The 23,994-nt window shown below is 40.9% G+C and overlaps 1 protein-coding gene across 1 annotated transcript in view; it reads left to right on the top strand.

Annotated features, from left to right (window-relative positions):
* The window catches only part of LOC126344720 (adenylyl cyclase-associated protein 1), a 178,224-nt gene extending 171,952 nt beyond the window's left edge, over window positions 1–6,272 (top strand). The window contains exon 9 of the mRNA XM_050002042.1: window positions 973–6,272. Within this exon, the coding sequence (XP_049857999.1) occupies window positions 973–1,056 (84 nt within the window). The 3' untranslated portion in view covers window positions 1,057–6,272. The remainder of the gene's footprint in view (window positions 1–972) is intronic.
* The last annotated feature ends 17,722 nt before the right edge of the window (window positions 6,273–23,994 follow it).

The raw sequence follows: 23,994 nt of genomic DNA on the forward strand, positions 1-23,994 counted from the left end.
TGACACAAATAGTCTTATATATTATTGCAAATTGGTAATGTGGATTTAATGCTAGTGTGTTGTGAGATGTCGCTTGACAACACCGTGAACAAGAAAGGAGAATTCAACACCATGATAAGAACTGGTGGCAGTGAGAAGCAAAGGTGTACAGTGATGGTTTGTGTAAGAGGCAATGGATGAAAGCTATCACCTTATGTGATATTTAAAAGAAAAACTATTCCAAAAATATTAGAGAAAGGCATATTAGTGAAAGCAAATCCGAAGGGGTGGGTAGGCAATAACCTTGTGATTGACTGGGTGACACATGTTCGGCAATGTCATCCTGGTGCATTACTGAATTTATGTAACATGTTGGTCCTGGACAGCTTCCACAGACATAAAACTAAGGAAGTACGAGACAAATTAAAAATAGGGAAAACTGACTTGCTTATTATCCCTGGAGTCCTATCATCGATTCTAAAAACACTAGATGCGGGTATAAATTCAAAGCTGCAATTAAACAGCAGCGCACTGACATACAGACATGTAGTGTGTGGCAGCACCTCACTTGTAAGTGTGTGTGCTGTTCTGCCTTCCCTTCTTCCCTTGTGTAAACATGATGGGGATGCCACACTGGCCAGGTTAGCAGTTCGGTTTGCCAGGTAATAAGTAAAACATAAGTTTGTATCACTGTTTATGCATCATGCTCAAGGCAGAGATAAGTTAGGTGATACTTTTGCCAGCCTCCCATTTAAGAATGCACTTAATGATTGTGTTTCTTCCTCCATTTTAAATCTAGCTTCCCTCTTCTATTATGTTGTGCACCGACTTTGTCATTCATTGCAACATGAAGATATTGGTAGACTAATAATAGTTTGTCAAATTATTTGAAGACTAAATATGAGTGATCTAGTAGTTTCTTTCTTGTATATCCATCAGCTGTTATTGCATATTACACTGGATTTAAGTGTCCACTAATTTGATTTGTTTCAGGCGGAATTCCCTGTACCAGAACAATTTAAAACTACTGTAAGCCAAAAGGGGTTGCAGACCATTGCTGTTGAAAATAAAGGATAAACCATTTCATTATATTTAGAAATATTGTGCAATCATCATAAATCAATATGCAATCATTTTTTTATCTTCATATTAAAAATAAGTGACAAGAATGATAGATGCAAGGAGTACAGTATATGAACTGTTAAAATTTGGTGTACAGGATAATTGCTTGATGTGATAAATCTACTTTTTAGACGTTTCTGTGGCTTGAAATTTGTATCCTTTTTGAAAGCCGTAGTGAACAATAACAAGCAACTGAGTTTATGTATATATATTTTTAAGAGTAATGAAAGTCTTACTCTAGGGTTTCTTATTACATTGTCATGAACATTAATGCAGAACAAGGAATTGAAATTTGTCTTATGTTAAAGATTGGAAATGAAGTTTCATTCATATTTTCTATTATAAAATTTTACTATAATTTGCTATTGTCGAATGCAGATAGAAATAATTTTCTCAGTAGACTGAAAGTAACGCTGTTATGACTCCTCTGCAGACAAAAGTGTGATAGTTTTCCCTGTTTGACTTCAATAGTACTTCAATGCAGATTGTTGATTATTATTTTTTTGTGCTACTTGTCAGTTGATAGTGTGTGTCACTCTGAGAGTTAAGATTGTACTTTTGAACTGTCAGAATTATTGTGCAAGTATCATGATGCTGGGTGTGTACAGATTTTTTAATTTTTACAGCTGATAAATTATTTTCTTCTTATTAAAGTGGTCACATTTTTGACACATCATTTTTGAAAAGATTTTTAATGTGTGAATTATGTCAAATCAATAAAGCTGTACTATGTATTATGTAAATGGTGCTATTTTTTAAACAAAAATATTGTCTTTTCTACTATTATGGGTGCTAAATTTGTAATTAGCATTTATACAGTTTCATATATTTTCATATTGCCTGTTCCATCCTTTTATCTGAGCAGCAGTCATTTTTGTTGTCATACTTATTATCTCGTTGTCAGAAAGAAAATGGGTTTGAATTAATCGTATAGTTCATAATTTTGTTTATTCACTGGACATCCATTTCTTCTCTTGCTATTTTACACCTGGAAAATGACTGTTTTTACCTTCTATTTTAGTTGCGTGGAAAATTTCTGTGTATTACAGCATGACTATATGTGTTAAGCTTTTCTTAAATATTTTGGCCATAATTATTGAAAGTGTTGAAGTTAATAAATATCACTTGAAATTTATTGTATCATTTACAGCAGCCAATATTGTGGTTTATGGACATGTGCATTTGCAATGTTGATATTGTTTTCTATGACTATTGTAATTTGAAATCCAAGGCAGACTTCATTCTAAATTGATGAACGTGTAAAAAAGAAAAGAAATAAGATTTGCATAGTATTGTAAATTGTTGAGGTTGCACTAGGTTTTTTAATACTTGCAGATGTTTGTCTCTGTCCTGTGACCAGAGGAGTATACAACAAAAGAGCTTTCTAAATGAAGCATGTTATGATCATGTGAAAATAGCAGAAGATTGACAGTGTTCCAGGAAACTAAAATATTGAATAATAATTGAAAGAGTGATTGTGGATAAACAACTTTTTGAAGGTGCTGCTGCTGCAGAAGAGAGACTAAATGCTTGTGTGTATGCTTGTGTGTGTGTGTGTGTGTGTGTGTGTGTGTGTGTGTGTGTGTGTGTGTGTGTGTGTGTGTGTGTGTGAGAGAGAGAGAGAGAGAGAGAGAGAGAGAGAGAGAGAGAGAGAGAGAGAGAATAGCGGGAAGGTTAAGAGAGAACTGCATATTATTTGAGGGTGTAAGTTTTTACAGATGACCTGAACATTTGATGGAGTTACAAATATGATAGTGAAAAGTCCTGAGTGGAATACAAATTCCATTAGATGGAGTTGTTATTTACAGACAGTTGCAGTTTCTTGTTAGTTAGTTTCACGTTCTGTTGATCATTTGCACAGTAATTCTTAGTTATGTGAAAAAAGTCTCTTTAAATACGCATCACAACTTAATTTTTAAATGTTGCTACATGCTGAACTTCTTTTTAAAATCTAATGTGCTTTATGTCGACAGTGTTGTGGAAAGTTTTTTTCAGTTAGCAGAGTAAAATCTCTTGCATATTTTGTAGGATACACCATCACCAAATATGGTATGCTTAATATTGTGGGTTATCCTGCACATCATTACATTATCACATATCACATTTGATGTTCCTTCCACCACAAGTAACTATGGTAATGCCAGCATCTCTTGCTCAAAGCAAGAGACAATCAGGGATAGTATGGTACTTACAAAATACCATTACTAGCAAAACAGACTGTTCAAAATGTAAATTCTTATACATTTTATTAGATTTCAATGATTGTTAGATTTGGACCAACTTTAATCAATTGTAATTATAGTCTCTGGTCACCCTGCAAATAGTTACATGACACTGTAAGTCTAATCTACCCCTCTCCCCCATGTGAAAAAAGGGATGTGTGTGTGTGTGTGTGTGTGTGTGTGTGTGTGTGTGTGTGTGTGTGTGTGTGTGTGTGTGAGAGAGAGAGAGAGAGAGAGAGCGCACTTCCTTGGCCCAGTTTCCTGTTATCTGGATACTCTGTGCTTTTCATATACCACATCTTGCAGTCAAAATGTCATTGGGTAATCCCAATCTTTTATCCAACTCTTAATGACAGTGTCTTATTCTATTTTTGGGCAGAAGTATTACCTCCATACCATGCAGGTAATACATCAACATCTGCAAATTTTGTGAAACTATGCACTCATTACCTTCAGTATCAGATCTGCAGTTATTCACCAAACTTCCAAATAAAGCAGTTGCTTGGATTCAACAAAAAATATTTATCCTGCTGCAACATCTTTTGCAAAGTGTACTTGGAATACAATTTTTGTTCTTCAAATTTTTGCCATCATTTAGTACCTAGATGGAGGAAATGGAGTTAAAATCTAGCATTCATCAATATTAATGCTGACATACATAATACTTTATCTCAGCTTGGGCTCTTCTTCCTTCAGCAGTGTAAGCTGATAATACTTCAGAACCTTTGAGGAACAACCACTTTAATTTATTTATTTTATTTTAGTCATTATACTTCTACCATGAACACATTCTTAAAGAATGGTGTAGAAAAATCAGTGGAGCACTGAACAGATGACTGACAAAGGTTCCGATGTCCATGACTATAAATTTGGGATCCTGAAATATACAACATGCTAGAGTTTCTTCTTCCCCCAAAAGATATTTCGATATATGAATAATGTAGCTCACACAAACAACTGAATTATAAAACTAACTGCAAGTTCTCATGCTACTGGCATGAGAGACATGTTCTTCTGTAGTTCCTGTCTCACAACTGTAAAATTAGTGCTTCATCAAAACTAGATTTACAATACGAAATGAATTCCTCTCTGTCCAGATAATTATCGTGAAGACAGTCAACTTATTCCTGAGCAATTGCTTTGCCTTAATAATAAAATCAATTTTAATCAGAAATCTTATTTCTGGGAACACTCAGCTACCACCAGCACACTATTTCTGACAGGATGGTTAATTTTATTTGTATGGATTTGAAGAAAAAATTGAACTGTTTAAAGTGCTCAGATTTATGTAATAACTCTGCTGACCCAGCATCTGATTTACAAATAGCTGAACAAAACTGTGTAGCTACCTTTCACACACAAACCATAGTGAATCAATCAGGTTTAGTCATTTTCATTTAATTACTTCTTCTTCTTTTTTTTTTTTTTTTTTTTTTTTTTTTTTTTTTTTTTTTTTTTTTTTTTTTTTTTTTTTTTTTACTTCTGAATGTGCATCATAGACGGGAGTGAGTCAGATTATACTGCCTGTAATAAATCACACTGGAAATATTTCCAGGTGTAATGTTTTTACTTCCAATGTTAAGTGGTTTTATCCTTACAGGAGCACTATACCTATTTTTGGAATACCATTTAGACATAACATAATACGGCCATGGTAATTGTTTGTATAATTTATACAGTGAAACCACCAAGGTCTATATCGCATGTATACATGTACAAAAGGAAGTGTTAATGGAAAAAGTCATAAAACCTTACCCCTGAGCTGTTTAAGCTAAAAGTGAGTTAATGAAATGTTCCACTGTTCCTGAAGAAAATTCAGTTTTAAAGAATGATGCAATAAATATTCCTGTGACAGAAATATAACTTGAAATTTAATGTTATAAGCCTAATATTTAATAGGTCTCAAACATGAAACAACGAAAAATGCATTGTTTGACATACTACATACTATTGGTTTTGTGTAATGACTAAGTTATATTTGTGTCGCATCCCCGCTACCCTGCCCAAAGTAGTTTACATACAGGAGATTCCAGAGTTTCTCACTTTTAGTGAATGCAGATAGAGAGAATGTAATGTGTTCTTGTTCTGTTCACAATATTGTCCTTGTATGGGAGCTCTTCTTGGTTATTAACTTAAAATGAACAATCACTGCCTTCCATGAATGTGGGTATAGGCTAATTGTAATTAAAAATCCCCCGTGCATTTTCTTCGGTGGTTTTACTATATAAGCAATTGTATCAATATTTAGAATGACATATTTACTAAATAAAAATAAAAGCATTAAACACTACAAATTCTTAATCATAATAACAAATATTAAATTTTATAGTGTATACCAAGAAATAAACTTCTGAAACTTAACTATCTGGAGTAGCATTTTTGTTCACATCTCTAAACTGTGTAGGCTACTACTTGTTAAACAGGATCATATCGTAACAGAAAGGTTATCTGTTTAAAAAGTTTTTTTATAGCTACTTTTCCTGACATATTGATACATGTTGGCATAAATAATAGAATGTAATTTTATATACATTAAGCTTTTCTGAAAATTGTGTAAATGTTCAAAAACATTCAGAAAAAAGCTAAAATACTGTGTTCTACATTGATAATGTAAATAAAATTGTCACTATTATTAAATTTCTGCTACTTATCATATTAAACTGAAAAAGATGGTACTGTTTTATTTTTAGCAAAATTGGTACTTTATGCCAAGTATTTCTCGCAGTGGAAAGATTGCTGAATGTACTTTCAGGCATGATGTTTATGTTGAAACATGATTTGCTCATAAAATTTACCTGTGCACCTCCGCTGTGAGTCAGTGTTACTGTATATTTTCCTCAGCTTCTGCATTTAGTAGGTGTTTCTCATATTTTATCAGTAGGGATTATTTTTAGATTGTCTTCTTTGTAAAATAATCTACAAAAATAAATCTAAATTATTGATGATTAATATGAGCAACTTCTTATTTTCACAAAGATAGTATCTATTAGTAATAGTGTTTTTACTTTAGTGTTGTGTAAATTTCTTATTGCTTAGCATAAATAAGTGCAATTTTTTGTTGTTTTTGTTGTTGTTGTTTTTGTGTGTGTGTGTGTGTGTGTGTGTGTGTGTGTGTGTGTGTGTGTGTGTGTGTGGGCGCGCACGCACATGCATTCAGGGATTACAAAGGATGGTGTAACTAATTAGAAATACACACTACAAAATACTAATTGCTACATCCTTTAAGAGTGTACCATTTCCTTTGATTAGTGATGTATTAAGTCATTTGAAGGAAATAACTGCCACCATCCTGAGAAATTAAGTCAACACAGAGCTGGGTTGCTCGGCCTATGCATAAACTGGGACAAAGTAGACTGTCATATCTGATCCAGGATGTGCAGATGGTTGAAGCTAATTTTATCCTACTGTTGAAACATATCTTCCTCTCTACCACATGTTGTTTTAGGTCATCATTGCCTCAAATGGTGGTGCTTGTTATTAACTATGTTGCTACACACAAGTCTACTGTTGACGTGAGGGTATCATATGTTGAAGACGATTGAAGCCCTCATAGCACATGGCAAGGAAGAGCTGTAATATAAGACCATTTTATACGAACAAAGCTTTTACGAACAAACCTTTTAAGTTATGCACATCCATCACCTTTAATACTATAGGAGTGTTAGTCGGCAAATACATCATTAAAAGTCTTCACACCACAATCAACACACCATGAGACAGAGAGAAAAATGTATTAACCCTTGTACTACAGTGAACTTCCACAGGTGTCAAAAAGTGCCACATGTCCCGATTGTGGTTGGCTCTTAAAGTAGTTCAGTGCTGACATTCCCCAAATGCAGTTGGCTGCTGTAGAAGTTTTGAGATGTAGGCCTACCCTCATTAATCATTTAGTTGTGGTATAATATGAAGTCCTTTTAATTGCAGCATTACTGGTGGCATTCATCACACCTTATTATTTGTTCAAAACCTAATACATGACATCTCAGAATATATCTTATTTTTCTGTGGATTGAAATTTTCACATTTTTCTTAGTGTGTTGTTGCCGAAGGCTACAATAAATACTCTTAGTTCTCTCAATGTCTGTAGAATGCCCAGAGCAACAATAAAGCGGAGACATGACGAGAGTATCAGAGATAGTAAACCCCCAGTGTATAGTGGCAGTACAGCACCCACGGCACAGCAGAGGGCATGGTAGTGCTTACGATGCCCAGGGTATTGTCAATGAAGCCACATACGCTCTTGAGGCTGGACAACGTTGCTAGTCCTCTGTAACCATAAGCTCTGCACATGTTTCAGCAATTATTGTGTGGTGTGTTGGTGGAATGTTGTGTATCATAGGGAAAGGGAATCTTGATTTAATCTCCCAGATTACCTTAAGGTTTGCTTTTGCTGATAAGGTAAATGGTTATTGAGATGAAATGGTTCCTAGTGGGCAGCCTCTGTGGAACCTGCTGTATCCCAGCTGTATAAGGCTTACCTAGAACAGTGGGTCTTTGTGTGGGTGGGCTCTTATTTCCCTAGCTGTTCATGGGAATGTGATGTTTCATAATTTGCAAAAAGAAAATCTTGCAGTGGGTAGGTGGACCACTGGTTGTACCTCCCACCCAACCAACAAAGAGTGCTTGGTAGGCTCATCCTCCTGAGCAATAAGCAATGCCTGAAAAATGTAGACAGTGGCAAGATATATGTGTGTCAAAATGTATTTATTGTTGTTAAATGGGTGGAGAGGACATTTGATAAATGTCTTCTTTTTGAAATGGGAAAGTGCTTGGATGTTTAACATCATCACTAAAATCAGTTAAGCAACTTAGCAATGTGATGTTGCTTCTAAATGCAAGTAAAACTAAATAAGCTAGCCGGTTTTTTAATTGCAAGAAGTGTGGGGAATTCTCAGTTATCATGTTACTGTGGTCTTCAGTTTGAAGACTGGTCTGATGCAGCTTCCCATGCCACTCCCTCGTGTGCAAGCATCTTCATCTCTGAATAACTACAGCAAATTACACCCTTCTGAATCTGCTTTCTGTGTTCATCTCCTGGTTTCTCTCTACAATTTTTACCTCCCATAATTCCCTCTAATACTAAATTGGTGATTCCATGATGTCTTAGAATGTGTCCTATCAACTGATCCCTTCTTCTAGTCAGGTTTTGCCACTAATTTCTTTTCTCTTCAATTCTGTTCAGTACTTCCTTATTAGTACATGATCTACCCACTAATCTTCAGCATTCTTCTGTAGCACCAAATTTCAAAAGTCTCTAGTCTCTTCTTGTCTGAACTATTTATTGTCTATGTTTCACTTCCATGCATGGCTTACACTCCATACATATATTTTCAGACTTCGCAACACTTAATCTATGTTAACAAATTACCTTTCTTCAGAAATGCCTATCATGTCATTGCCAGTCTACTTCGGCCATCATTAGTTATTTTGCTGCACAAGTAGCAAAACTCATCTACCACTTTGACTCATTTCCTAATTGAAGTCCCTCAACATCACTTGATTTAATGGAATTATGTTTCATTATCCTTGTTTTGCTTTTGTTGTTTTTCATCTTATATACTCCTTTAAACACACTGTCCTTTCTGTTCAACTGCTCTTCCAAGTCATTTCTGTCTCTGACAGAATTACAATGTCATTGGCAACCTCAAAGTTCCTATTTCTTCCCCTGACCTTTAATTCCTTCTGCAGTCTGATCTTCGATTTCCTTTACTGCTTGCTCAAAGTACAGGTTGAATAACATTGGCAATAGGCTACAAAATCCTGTTTCACTCCGTATTCCCTTACAACTGCTGTCTGGTTTCTGTACAGGTTGTAAATAGCCTTTTGGTCCCTGTATTTTATCCCTAATAGCTTCAGAATTCCAAAGAGAGGATTCCAGTCCACACTGTCAAAAGCTTTCTGTAAGTCTACAAATGCTATAAACATGGGTTGGCTTTTCCTTAACCTATCTTCTAAGAGAAGTCATAGGGTCAGTGCTGCCATGTGTATTCCTAAATTTCTCTGGAATCCAAACTTATATTCCCTAAGTTCAGCTTCTAGCGCTATTTCCATTTTTCTGTGTTAGCATTTTGCAGCCATGACTTATTAAAGTGATAGTTTGGTAATATTAACACCTATCAGCATCTGCCTTCTCTGTAATTGGAATTGTTACATTTTTCATGAAGTCTGAGGTTATTTCGCTTGTCTCGTGCATCTTCCACACCAGATGGAAGGGTTTTGTCATGGCTGGCTCTCCCAAGGCTGTCGCTAGTTCTGCTGAAATGTTGTCTACTCCTGAGATCTTGTTTCAATTTAGGTCTTTCAGTGCTGTCAAATTATTCTCACAGTATCATATCTCCCATCTCATCTTCATCTACGTCCTCTTCCATTTCTACAGCCTTCATGTACACCTCCTTTATATAGATCCTCTACACAAGGTGTTTCGAAAAGGAATTTAAAACTTTGAAAATTTATGTAAATTAATTCATAGTACCTACAGAGGTAAATCTAGTGTCAATTTGTAGAGAAATACCCTCCTGGAAATTGAAATAAGAACACCGTGAATTCATTGTCCCACGAAGGGGAAACTTTATTGACACATTCCTGGGGTCAGATACATCACATGATCACACTGACAGAACCACAGGCACATAGACACAGACAACAGAGCATGCACAATGTTGGCATTAGTACAGTGTATATCCACCTTTCGCAGCAATGCAGGCTGCTATTCTCCCATGGAGACGATCGTAGAAATGCTGGATGTAGTCCTGTGGAACGGCTTGCCATGCCATTTCCACCTGGCGCCTCAGTTGGATCAGCGTTCGTGCTGGACGTGCAGACCGCGTGAGACGACGCTTCATACAGTCCCAAACATGCTCAATGGGGGACAGATCCGGAGATCTTGCTGGCCAGGGTAGTTGACTTACACCTTCTAGAGCACGTTGGGTGGCACGGGATGCATGCGGACGTGCATTGCCCTGTTGGAACAAGTTCCCTTGCCGGTCTAGGAATGGTAGAACGATGGGTTCGATGACGGTTTGGATGTACCGTGCACTATTCAGTGTCCCCTCGACGATCACCAGAGGTGTACGGCCAGTGTAGGAGATCGCTCCCCACACCATGATGCCGGGTGTTGGTCCTGTGTGCCTCGGTCGTATGCAGTCCTGATTGTGGCGCTCACCTGCACGGTGCCAAACACGCATACGACCATCATTGGCACCAAGGCAGAAGCGACTCTCATCGCTGAAGACGACACGTCTCCATTCACGCCTGTCGCAACACCACTGGAGGCGGGCTGCATGATGTTGGGGCGTGAGCGTAAGACTGGCCTAACGGTGTGCGGGACCGTAGCCCAGCTTCATGGAGACGGTTGCGAATGGTCCTCGCCGATACCCCAGGAGCAACAGTGTCCCTAATTTGCTGGGAAGTGGCGGTGCGGTCCCCTACGGCACTGCGTAGGATCCTACGGTCTTGGCGTGCATCCGTGCATCGCTGCGGTCTGGTCCCAGGTCGACGGGCACGTGCACCTTCCGCCGACCACTGGTGACAACATCGATGTACTGTGGAGACCTCACGCCCCACGTGTTGAGCAATTCAGCGGTAGCTCCACCCGGCCTCCCGCATGCCCACTATACGCCCTCGCTCAAAGTCCGTCAACTGCACATACGGTTCACGTCCACACTGTCGTGGCATGGTACCAGTGTTAAAGACTGCGATGGAGCTCCGTATGCCACGGCAAACTGGCTGACACTGACGGCGTCGGTGCACAAATGCTGCGCAGCTAGCGCCCAACACCGCGGTTCCTGGTGTGTCCGCTGTGCCGTGCGTGTGATCATTGCTTGTACAGCCCTCTCGCAGTTTCCGGAGCAAGTATGGTGGGTCTGACACACCGGTGTCAATGTGTTCTTTTTTCCATTTCCAGGAGTGTACATCAAGTTTTGTCTCGCGTAATACACTAGTGCCAAATTGCACCGTATGGAGCGCTAGTGGCAGTTGCATTAAAGATGCCTGCCTTTACTGGACATTAGCATTCTAGCTGTGTGTTTTGGATTGAAGAATTGAAGTATGTGACAATAGTCCAGCATAATTTCCGTACCAAGTACTCTAAAGATCCTTCTAGTAGATCTACAATTTATGAGTGGCATAAATATTTTGTAGAAACAGGGTGCTCGGTAAGACATGGAAAACCATCAGGTCATCCATGCACTTCTAACAATATCATAGAGTGGATTTTGTCAACAGCAGTACAAAATCGACCCATATGCATCTCGCAAACTACAAATCCCACATAAGACTGTTTGGCATGTGTTGAGAAACCGTTTGCATTTAAAACCGTACAGATTGATCATTATACAAGCGATAAAAGACACTGATAAAATTGTTCCCAAGAACTTCTGCGCTGATATGTCAGATTGATTACATGAGGATAAACATTTCTTGGACAAAATCATCTTTTCTGATGAGTTAACTTTTCACTTAAGTGGCAAGGTTAACACGCACAACTGTAGGATTTGGGGCAGTGAAAATCCTCATCAAACATTGCAAAATGTTCATGATAGCCCTAAACTGAATGTTTTTTGTGCATTGAGCATGCCCCTTTCTTTTCCATGAGAGAACCATCAGCGGGATAGTGTACCTGGATATGTTACTACAATTTTGGATACCACAGATTGATGAGGATGACCAAGAACAAAATGTTTACTTCATGCAAGATGTTGCACGAATGGCACTATCTGGGTGACGTCTAGGATTTTTTCAGTGACCGCCTTCCAGGTCAATGGATTGGCCATGATGTGCCAATTGCATGCGCCCCCCCCCCCCCCCCCCCCCCCCCCTGTCTGAGACCTGACACCACTCAGTTTTTTTTTTTTTAATGGGGATTCATCAAGGATATCGTGTTTGTACCTACTGTGCCATCTTCTATACCTGAACTTAAGAGTAAGAATTTACACGGCCACTGGGCAAGTTACACCTGCAATGCCACAGCAAGTTTGGAGAGAAATTGACGTGTGATGGGATGTGTGCAGGATAACTAACAGAAGCCACATAAAACATCTTTGGTTCAAGGTAAAAAAACTAGACATGTTTCTCTATAAAACAACAGTAAACCCAGCTCTACATCTTCTTTCAATAAATTTATATGAAATTTTAAAGTTGTAGAGTCCTTTTTGAAACACCCTGTATATTCCTTGCACCTTTCATATTACCTTTCTTGGCTTATGACTCATTTTCCAGTTGAGCTCTTGATATTAGTACATGCCTCTTTAATTTTCCGCTCGGAAGCATCTAGTGATATATGCTTCTAAATCTTTACATTTGTCCTCTAGCCATTCCTGCTTAGACCTTTTGCACTCCCTGTCTATTTCATTTTTTAGACGTATGTATTACCTTTCGCCTACATCACTTACTCCATTTTTATATTTTTTTCTTTCATGAAGTAAATTCAATACCCCCTGTGTTACCCAAGGATTTCTACAAGGCTTTGTCTTTTTACCTATTTGATCCTCTGCTGCCTTCATTGTTTCATCTCTCAAAACTGACAATTTATCTCCTACAGTATTTCTTTCTCCTGTTCTTGTCATTCATTGCCTAATGCTCCCCCTGAAACTCTCAGCAACCTCTGTTTCTTTCAGATTATCCAGGTCCCATGTCCTTAATTTCCTACATTTTTGCAAGTTAACTGTGGTTGGAGCCCACATCTGCAGCTGGAAATATCTTGCATTTTAAAATCTGGTTCGGAAATCACTGTGTTGCATTTACATAATTAATCTGAAACTCTCCAGTGTCTCCAGATCTCTTCCATGTATACAACCTTCATTCATGATTCTCAAACCAAGTGTTGTGATGAATATGTCTGTGCATAATTCTTTCAGGTGACTTTCTCTTCCTTTCCTTTTCCCCCACTCCATATTCATCTATTACTTTCCACTGTCTTCCTTTTCGTACTATCGAATTCCAGTCCCTCATCACTATTAAATTTTCATCCCCTTAGCTATCTGTACATTTTTTTTCTCTTCATACATTTCTTAAATCTATTTATATCCTGCAGAGCTAGTTGGCATATTGTACTACTGTGGTGGGTCTGAGCTTCGGGTCTGTCTATCTTGGCTACAATAATATGTTCACTGTGGTGTTCATAGTAGCTTACTATTCTTTTATTTTCTATTTTCTTATTCATTATTAAATTGACTCCTGCATTGCCCCTATTTGATTTTGTGTTTGTAAACTTGTATTCACCTGACCAGAAATCCTGGTTTCCTACCACTGAACGTCACAAATTTTCACTATATCTAACTTCAACCTATCCATTTCCCTTTTGAAATTTTCTAACTGATCTGCATAGTCCTCACCTGGAGATTCAAATGTGGGGCTAATTTACCTTCAGAATATTTTACCCAAGAGGATACTGTGATCATTTAAACATACAGTAGAGCTACATGACCTCGCAAAAAATAATGGCTGTATCTTCCCCTTACTTTCAGCCATTTGCAGTGACAGCACAGCAAGGCCCTTTTGGTTGATGTTACAATGCCAGATTAGTCAATCATTCAGACTGTTGCCCTTGCAACTGCTGAAAAGGCTGCTGGCCCTCCTCAGGAACCACATGTTTGTCTTGTGTCTTAACATATGCCTCTCTTTTGTGGTTGCACCTACAGTACGGCTACCTGTGTCGCTGAGGCGCAGAAGCTCCCATCATTGGCAAGGGGGCAGTGGAGGGCATGGGGGAAGTAGTTGTGTTAGAGAAACATAATTCCGTACAGGGCATTGTGGCACACTAGTGTAGCCACGGCCACACTTGCCGCTGGTTTACAAGACGGGCGAATGTGCAACACTCACACAGCCAATTTGCAAACTGCTGCCCCATCCAACCAGTGTTTTGTCGAGCTACCTTCAGCCAGTTATTCACTTTGGCCAAAGTTGTGTGCAGCTGAATGGGGCAGCACTCATGCTAGATTGCCGGTGTGTGGCCAGCCATCGATGCTGTTCCAGCTGTGTGTATTTTTTACATTTGATTATTTTTTGTTGTTACTGCATCTCTGTAGAAGGAGCTTTCAGTTTTCATGGATGGAAAAAATTGTTTTAAAATGTATAAAGAAGCCTGCTTTGTGGAACTTGACATGCAGATGATAGCCTGCAAAAGAAAGTGTGCAAGAAAATGACTATGATATTACGTGGCAGCCAATCTACAACATTACAGTACGGAAACAAATTTAAGTTCTTTCACAACTTGTACATATAATTCAGAGAATCCAGCTGTCACAGTAGAAAGTCTTCAACTTCAAAGTAATTACTAAATATGTTTCTGGAATGTGAATTCTATCTATGGTTATGTATTCATTATGGAATATCCACATGAATAGAAGTATATCGATAAACCTATCTATAAATTGAACATCATCTCTGTTTCATACATACTTGTATAGAAGACTACAAACTTTAACATCATCTATGGCAATATCAGCGTCAACTTGTACACACTCCACAATTCACCGTATAGTGCAAGGCGGAGACTACCACCTTGCAGAATTGCTCATTTACTTTCCTGTTCCTCTCGCAGATAGATCGAGGGAAAAAAGACTGTCTACAAAGCCTCCATACAAGCCCTAATTTCTCCCATTTAATCTTTATGGCCCTTATGCTAAATGTATGTTGGCAGCAGTAGAATCGTTTAGCAGTTGGCCACAAATGCTGCTGCCTTTAATTTCCACAACAGTGCCTCAGAGGGATTCCCCTCTGACTTCATAAAGCATCTCAGTAATATCTGTGCACTCATCGAATATAGCAGTAACAAACTTAGCAGCATGCATCTGAATTGCTTCAGTGTCTTCCTTCAGTCCAACCTGGTGGGGATCCCAAACAGTACTAAAGAATGAGCCACACCAGTGCTCTGTAGACCATCTCCTTTATGGATGAGATATATTTTCCCAAAGTTCTCTCAATAAAATGAAGTGAAGCGTCAGCTTCCCTGCTGTCAAACTGAGGAGCTCATCCCATTTCACTTCGCTTTACATTGTTACACTGAGATTGTTAATCAATGTGACTGTGTCAACGAGTACTCTGCTTAGCTGTATTTGAACGTTGCAGAACTATTTTTCCTACTCATCTGCTTTAACATACATTTTTCTTCATTTAAAGCATGTTGCCAATCATCACACCAATAAGAAATTATATCTACATCATCTTGCATCCCCCTACAGGCATTTGACAACGAGGTCTTCTTGTACACCACAGCGTCATCAGCAAACAGTACCTTAGTTATAGTAGGTGCCGAGCTCGAAGAACGACTTGTCACTAACAACAATTCTACTCCAGTCATTTAGTATGGAGCATGGAGACGTCCCTAGACAGTGGTGCGATATAAACCTGATGCTAGTCCGTCATACGGCCCGACGGTTGGAAGTGATGGTCTGGAGTGCCATTTCATTTCATAGCAGGACGTCCTTAGTTACCACCTACAGCACCTCTTAAATCCCATCGGTACCAGTACGTGGACAATATTTTTCGCCCTGGTTTGTTGCCCTTCATGTAAGCCATTCTTGCCTTACATTTCAGGAAGATAATGCGCGTCTGCACACGGCGAGTGTTTCTGCTGCTCCTGTGCTTGCCAAAACCTATCTTGGCCAGCAAGGACACCGGATCATTCCCTAATTAAGAATGATAGTAGCATTATGGGCAGAAGCTACTTATGCAAGCTCTTTGATGTGGCAATACCCGTAGCAAGTCGACTTCTGATGACAGCTTGCAGAAGTAGCTTCCGCAAGTTAGTGGATCATTTTAGTGCAAATTGCCCCAACTACTTGTCAAACTAGCCAATTGCTGGAAGCTTTCTTCAACTTGCAGACATTTTGAGTTTTGTTAAAAATGTCAGTGTCGTACTTCTTGTGGCGTTGTGAGAAAACGCAGTTGTTAATATAAAAAGTGGAATTCTTCCTTGTATTGTGGGATGTAAGGCAGGTGTACTTCAAAAACTGAATAAGGAAACGGAACGTTCTCGATAATATTGTGGCAGATTTCTGTACAAGTGACGTGGAAATACGAGAAAACAATATTATTTTGGGTGCACAATACACACAGGAACTCAATAAAATGAGGTAACTGAAAAGTGGATAGAGTGCTGGTGATGTACACAGAAACAATTGAGAGTATTTTGATTCACTGAAATTTATGTTTCGATAATGCATGCCAAAGGAGACAGACGATAATTTTATATGTGACACAAATTTTACATTTTACAAATAATACTTTTACTCTTTCTTTCTTTCTTTCTTTCTTTCTTTCTTTCTTTCTTTCTTTCTTTCTTTCTTTCTTTCTTTTTTTTTTTTTTTTTTTTTTTTTTTTTTTTTTTTTTTTTTTTTTTTTTTTTTTTTTTACAAACATTTTGCATGTGCATGCTAACAGGTAGAATTCGGTGAAAATTTAATGACGATGGTAGTGCCAGTCTGCTTCCCCTTTTGGCGAATCAAAGGAATTTGTAAATTTGGCTTATTGTGCTCAATCATGTACTTTTGTGGGTTCCAGTGGTACATTTGTTTCTGCCTACTATCTATCTTTGTGCCATTCTCCTTGAATTTGGGAAGTGCTAGCGTCAAATGTGATACTCTCCTCTCATTAAAAAGTAGTGATGTTTTCATGCAAATTTCGTTCTGTAAGAGATCCAATAATCACTCAATGCTGCATTGGGTAACCTCTAAAATGCATCATCAGCTGGCATATTGTGTCAGAACAGTTCTAAAGTTGGAGGGAAGAACTGGTAAATTCAAAGTATTATGTTCAAGGCATTCCTACAGTTCACAGTTATTAAAAACTCCACTACCAGATATTCTACCATTGCTACCTACATCGAAGTGCAGAACTCTATAGACAGACCCAACCAGTCCTAATAACACAGTACTAAGTGTGCCTTTATAATTCGACTACACACTGCCTTATTTATTGGGAGGGTGTTTGGCTACATATTTCCCATTTGTAGCACAAATACAGTTTGACAAATCTCATCCATTTGCAAAACTGTTGGCAATTGTTAGTAATTGGTAATGTTGTGGAATTACTCATAATTCTGCTTACGATTATTTTTGCGACAAGCCAACCTTATATTGCACCCACACACTCTGTTCAGAGGAGGCCAAGGTAACTGAAAAACAAATGAAATGCCGGCGTGAGGCAATCACATTTATTACAATGATTGAGATGCATACAATCATGCCTGATATAGTCCATCGCTGACTGCGTGACTGCGGTTGACGGCTTGAGGTGGAGCGGTGCGTGATCCAGAGGGTGTACACTCCACAAGACATTGCCTAGCTATGTGCTCACGGGCAATTCTCTGTATGGCCAGCTGCCGGCACTATCCGTGGAGAGTGGTGTTTTTCGTGGGCGAGACAGAAGCAGCCGCATAAACAGACGTGCTTCGCAGGTAGGTTGGACAGCTCTTCGTGCAATGCGCCTGGCATGTTCCGATGCCTGGCTCGCAGTGGTTCTCTCTTTGTCTTCACACGACCGGTGAGCACCGCGTCGTTGCCGGGCTTTCAGCTAATTGTAAATGCTGTGTTGGCTGCGACAGTAGTTCTAGCATTTGCACAGCTGTCTGGTGGGCCGCCACACAGATCCCCCCCTTGTAGAGCAGAGCTTGGGAGGTGCATGACAGCGCAGCCATCAGTCTATGCAGTAGTGGTGGTTCCAGCAGATGAAGAGCCGATTTCCTCCTTGGGAGTAACTCACAGGCCTAGCTGTACCAGGGGAAGTGCCTCTGTCCAAGTCGTGTTGCAGCAAGTTAAGCCATCTTTTAGCGTCCTGTGGAGCCTCTATACCCTGCTTGATGCTGGCTGGTAGCTTGTCGTTTATTGCAGCTGCACTCCACTGTCAGGCCACGTGTGTGAATAGTGCACAGTCGAACTGGTGGTCGTGGTCAGTGGTCATGTGGCTGGGACATCCAAATCGGGCCACCCACGTTTCGACGAAGGTGGTGGCAACTGTCTCGGCGATGATGTCTGCAATCAGCGTCGCTTCCGGCCAGTGTGTAAAACGATCTACCATAGTCAGCAGGTAGTGCTTGAGTGTCTGCCGACCTTGGCACGCTGGCATGCAATGCAGGCACATGCCCACTGATGGCAGTCTTTCCGCATCCCTGGCCAGACAAAACGTGTGGCCACAAGCGACATAGTGCTGTTGACACCGGGGTGCAAGAGTCTCTGCACAAGGTCGAAGGTGGTGTGCTGGAATTTCTCGGAGAAAAACTGCTGCTGCTTGCCTGTCAAAGTCTTGCAACAGATCTAGCGATTGCAGCTGGGCACAGGCACCACTTCGAGTTGTAGGCCACTGGAGGCATCGTGGCGGAGGTTATTTAGTTTGTTGTCACTCTCCTGTACGTTGACAATGTCCACAAAATTCAAAGGGTGAGAGATGACGGCACATACACGAGATAGGCAGTCGGCCACAATGTTGTCAATGCCAGAGATGTAGCAGATGTCTATGGAGAACTGCGAGATGTACTCCAGCTGCCGGAACTGGCATGGTGAACACTTATTGCAGTTGTTCACAAACATGTGCATGATCAATTTATGGTCCGTGAATATAATAAAAGGACGAGCTTTGACAGATGGTCGGAAGTGTTCCACACCCTCGAATATCATTAAGAGCTCAAGTCATAAGTGCTCCAAAGGCGTTGCGATTCCAAGAGCTTCCTGGTGTAGAAGATGAGTGGCTGCCATCTATCGGTGATGCATTTTTGCAACGCCACGCCTATAGCTGTCTGGCTGGCGTCTGATACAATGGCTAGCTCCATGTCGTGCACTGGGTGCCGTGGGGATCTGTGGGAATGCCTCCACACAGTTGATGTTGCAACACAGTACAGACCCTGCCAGAGTGTGGTTGAAGTCCTGCAGGTATGGTACCGGGTAGCGATCTGGCACCATTCAAGCATTTAGCACATGGTAGTCACTGCATGGACGCCACAAATTGTCCTTTTTTCAAGCGAGATGCAAGGCGAAGACCTTGTTGCAGCATAGCCTCGAATTCAGCCTTAGCTATGACAAGCTGATCAGGGGCAAGGCAATGTGGTCAGCTAGAGGTGGGTGGACCGGTTGTGGATAATATGTGATGCACTGTGGATGTTTGACTTCTTTTGGTGTACCAGGTATCGAGTCAGTTCCAGAAACTGGTCTAGTATGTACGTGTAGGGACCGGAGCACTGCATTGGTTTCACATTGAAGAAGACAGTGTGTCGCTGCTGTCCCGCTATATTCAACCCGGTCATTGAGTTGATCAGCTGGGCGTTCGCTGTGTCGGCTACCAAATTAAGTGCGCCAGAAAGTGCGCACCCAGGATTGGCCACAGTAAATGTCCATGCGAGTATGCAGCACAGCCTGCGCTTCAATTCTCGGTAGTACATACCATACATTTTATAGAGGAGTTGTTAGCCGTGGTCTGTCACAGTTCCTCGGCCGATCTTTTGTCCCAGAGCATAGATCATGGGTATATAAACAGGTCGGAGCCCATGCCTACTAGGTAGCTGACACTGTCACCCTGCGCTGCTACACAGAGATGCATCGATATGGCACCGCAGCTGGGTGGGTCTAATTCTGGCTGCGGTTGGCATTTGGGTGTGAATACAGAGGCCAGCAGTTTGTCGCTTCATTGCCAAAGTGGGTGTGGTACCAGCAGTAGCCATCAGGCGTCGACTCGGATGTCTGTGGCGTACCACCAGGCCAGCTACCGTGGTTCAGGTTGCATCGTCCAAAGCCAGAACGGCTGTTGCTGCAATTCCTGCTGCACTCTGGCAGGTAACACCCGAAGCACTCAACCTGTGTGGTTAGTGGTGCCACCTGGGCAGCCAAGTCGCCAACTTCAGTGTAAAGCTCAGCATCCGCTGTGGTGTGGCCGGGGGACAGCGTTTCGATGTGGGCCGAGCATTGGTGCTGGTTCTACGGCGGCACAGGCTGCAGAGTCGGCGGTGTTTGGCGCCATTGAGAGTGTATCGAGGGCTCTGTTGGCCAGGTCTGCTATGCCGTCCAACTCCCTCGCAGGTTGGGCCGCAATCACTGCTTGTACTTGCGTTGGCAAATTGTGCACCCAGATGGCGCATAACAGTGAATCCAAGACCATATCGGGCTGCGCTAGGTCCTGTAGATGGCGCAGGAACTGCATGGGCCTCATGTTGCAGCATTCTTAATGTTGCAACAGCTGATGCACCCGTTGCTCCTGCAATGCTGAAATACCGCGGATTAGTCCGTCCTTCAGCCGCTTATATGAGGATTGTTTTGGTGGGGCGGTGATAATGTCTCGCACTACAACAGCGATGTTCTGGTCAAGCTGGCTTACGACGTGGCCGAATTTTGCGCGCTCACACAACACGTTGTAGCTATAGAACACTGCCTCCACCTGGCTAAACTACAGAAACAGATCGCATGGCCAGAACAGTGGCAGCCTAACTAACTTGCACCCTGTGCTTGTAGTAGGGTTTGCCGGTTTGATAGCAGCAAGCTTGCGTGAATTTTCGAGGGCCAGCTCCTCGCGGGCTGTTCATGCCAGTAGCTCAGCCTCCAGCACCCAGTTGCGCCTTAGCAGGTCCTGGACTGTCCTTTCCAGCTCCTCTGCAGTTGCCCTCTTGCACAATGGTAGACAAATTCACACAAAATTTTAACTCAAAAATCACTCTTTAGCTTTGCATTCACACACAACTGGATCACAAAAAAATCGTCATTGCGCAAGATCATAAGCATAGATAAGCGGTTTGTGGCACGGAAAACAGTAAATAAGAAAAGTTTGTCACCACTCGTTCGCCTTTACATCACTTCGGGGACACCAGTGGCGCGGCATTGCTCGTAATTCCGCTTATGATTATTTGTGTGATAAGCCAACCCTATAGTCGCGCCCACGCACTCTGCTCAGAGGAGGCCAAGGTAACTGAATACAAATGAAATGCTGGTATGAGGCAACCACATTTATTACAATGATTGAAATGTGTAGAATTGTGCCTGATATAGTCCATTGCCGACTGCGTGACCGCGGTCGACAGCTTGAGGTGGAGCAGTGCGCGCTCCAGAGGGTATACACTCCAAAAGACACCGCGTAGCCGTGTGCTCACGGGCAAGTCTCTGTACGGCCGGCTCCTGGCACTATCCAAGGAGTGTGACGTTTCTCACGGGCGAGGCAGAAGCGGCTGCATAAACGGACGGGCAGGCCTCTGCGTGTGCTTGTGTGGGGAGTCCACAATCGCTCAACCCAAATGCTTTGTGGCTAGGTAGCACAGCTCTTCATGCAACGAGTCTGGTACATTCTGCTTCCTGGCTCCCATTGGTTCTCGCTTTGTCTTCACACGTCTGGTGTGCTGCGCCGTTGTCAGGCTTTTGGCTAACGGTAAATATGTGCACGCGCGCTGCAAATGCTGTGTCAGCCACGATGGTAGTTCTAGCGTCTGCACAGCTGTGAGGCGGGCCGCCACAGTAACCATTATTCTTCATGTGACTAATAAGATATGCACTACATTATGATATTTGTTTTGGGTATCTGACATAGAAATAAAGAAAATGAATGGAGACAAATAGTCATATAGTTCTGAAGGAAAAATTTATGAAAACTGAAGTCGCAAGGACCCGTTATAACAGGAAGAAAATTATAATGGCAGATTTTGATGCTATCTTAAAAAATGCATTAGAAATGATGCAGAACATAATTAAGGATTTCAGTTTTTTGGTGATTATATTGCCTCTGAGATTAGAGCATTTCACAAGTATAAATTAAAAGAACGTTAATATGTATAATACAACAAGCCATTGACATGACGTACAACTATGTGAGAGCATTTCGCACTTGCACCTACGTTCAGTCTAAAATGAGATGGAACTTCAACATTATCTCTCAAAGCCACATTACTATACTTGGCGTTGTTCTTAAACTGAGTAACAGAACGTCTAAAACAAAGAGTAAAAATCAGTAGTTACTCTGTTATTCTAAGAAAAATGTAGCATGTTGCTGCAGATGTACCACCGCCCCGCTAGCGGTAGAAGCGCTCAGCGTCAGGGCGACCTCCTGTTGTCACAGTCGCGCGCGAGCTGTGTTGAACAACATTTGAGACTGGCGCGGGTGACTAGAGCACTTGCTGACCACAGTGTCCAAGGCCTTCAAGAAAGACAGGCCACAGTACATATGCCAGGAAGGTAGGCCAGAGCTCGCTCCCTCGCTCAACTCAGCAAACTATGTTACCACACCTGTTAACTCATAACTAGGAGTGTACATACAATCGAGAATTGCATCTTCTATTGGAATCCACTATTATGGAGTCATACTGCTGTGAGTCCTACAATGATTGTAAGTCTATAGGCCTACTTATAATTTGTTACGGCTGTACTGTGGTACGATAAAATTAAAATCATGCCAAAATGATTATCACTTAGAAGGTTTATACAAGGGTGATGTACTTGACAATATTATGGAAATGGAAGAGGATGTAGATGAAGACGAAATGGGTGATACGATATTGCGTGAAGAGTTTGACAGAGCACTGAAAGACCTGAGTCGGAACAAGGCCCCCGGAGTAGACAACATTCCATTAGAACTACTGACGGCCTTGGGAGAGCCAGTCATGACAAAACTCTACCAGCTGGTGAGCAAGATGTATGAGACAGGCCAAATACCCTCAGACTTCAAGAAGAATATAATAATTCCAATCCCAAAGAAAGCAGGTGCTGACAGATGTGAAAATTACCGAACTATCAGTTTAATAAGTCACAGCTGCAAAATACTAACGCGAATTCTTTACAGACGAATGGAAAAACTGATAGATGCGGACCTCGGGGAGGATCAGTTTGGATTCCGTCGAAATGTTGGAACACGTGAGGCAATACTGACCTTACGACTTATCTTAGAAGAAAGATTAAGAAAAGGCAAACCTACGTTTCTAGCATTTGTAGACTTAGAGAAAGCTTTTGACAATGTTGACTGGAATACTCTTTTTCAAATTCTAAAGGTGGCAGGGGTAAAATACAGGGAGCGAAAGGCTATTTACAATTTGTACAGAAACCAGATGGCAGTTATAAGAGTCGAGGGACATGAAAGGGAAGCAGTGGTTGGGAAAGGAGTGAGACAGGGTTGTAGCCTCTCCCCGATGTTATTCAATCTGTATATTGAGCAAGCAGTAAAGGAAACAAAAGAAAAATTTGGAGTAGGTATTAAAATTCATGGAGACGAAGTAAAAACTTTGAGGTTCGCCGATGACATTCTAATTCTGTCACAGACGGCAAAGGACTTGGAAGAGCAGTTGAACGGAATGGACAGTGTCTTGAAAGGAGGATATAAGATGAACATTAACAAAAGTAAAACGAGGATAATGGAATGTAGTCCAATTAAATCGGGTGATGCTGAGGGAATTAGATTAGGAAATGAGACACTTAAAGTAGTAAAGGAGTTTTGCTATTTGGGGAGCAAAATAACTGATGATGGTCGAAGTAGAGAGGATATAAAATGTAGACTGGCAATGGCAAGGAAAGCGTTTCTGAAGAAGAGAAATTTGTTAACATCGAATATAGATTTAAGTGTCAGGAAGTCATTTCTGAAAATATTTGTTTGGAGTGTAGCCATGTATGGAAGTGAAACATGGACGATAACTAGTTTGGACAAGAAGAGAATAGAAGCTTTCGAAATGTGGTGCTACAGAAGAATACTGAAGATAAGGTGGATAGATCACGTAACTAAT

This window comes from Schistocerca gregaria, chromosome 1 (assembly GCF_023897955.1).
Source record: "Schistocerca gregaria isolate iqSchGreg1 chromosome 1, iqSchGreg1.2, whole genome shotgun sequence".
NCBI lineage: Eukaryota > Metazoa > Arthropoda > Insecta > Orthoptera > Acrididae > Schistocerca > Schistocerca gregaria.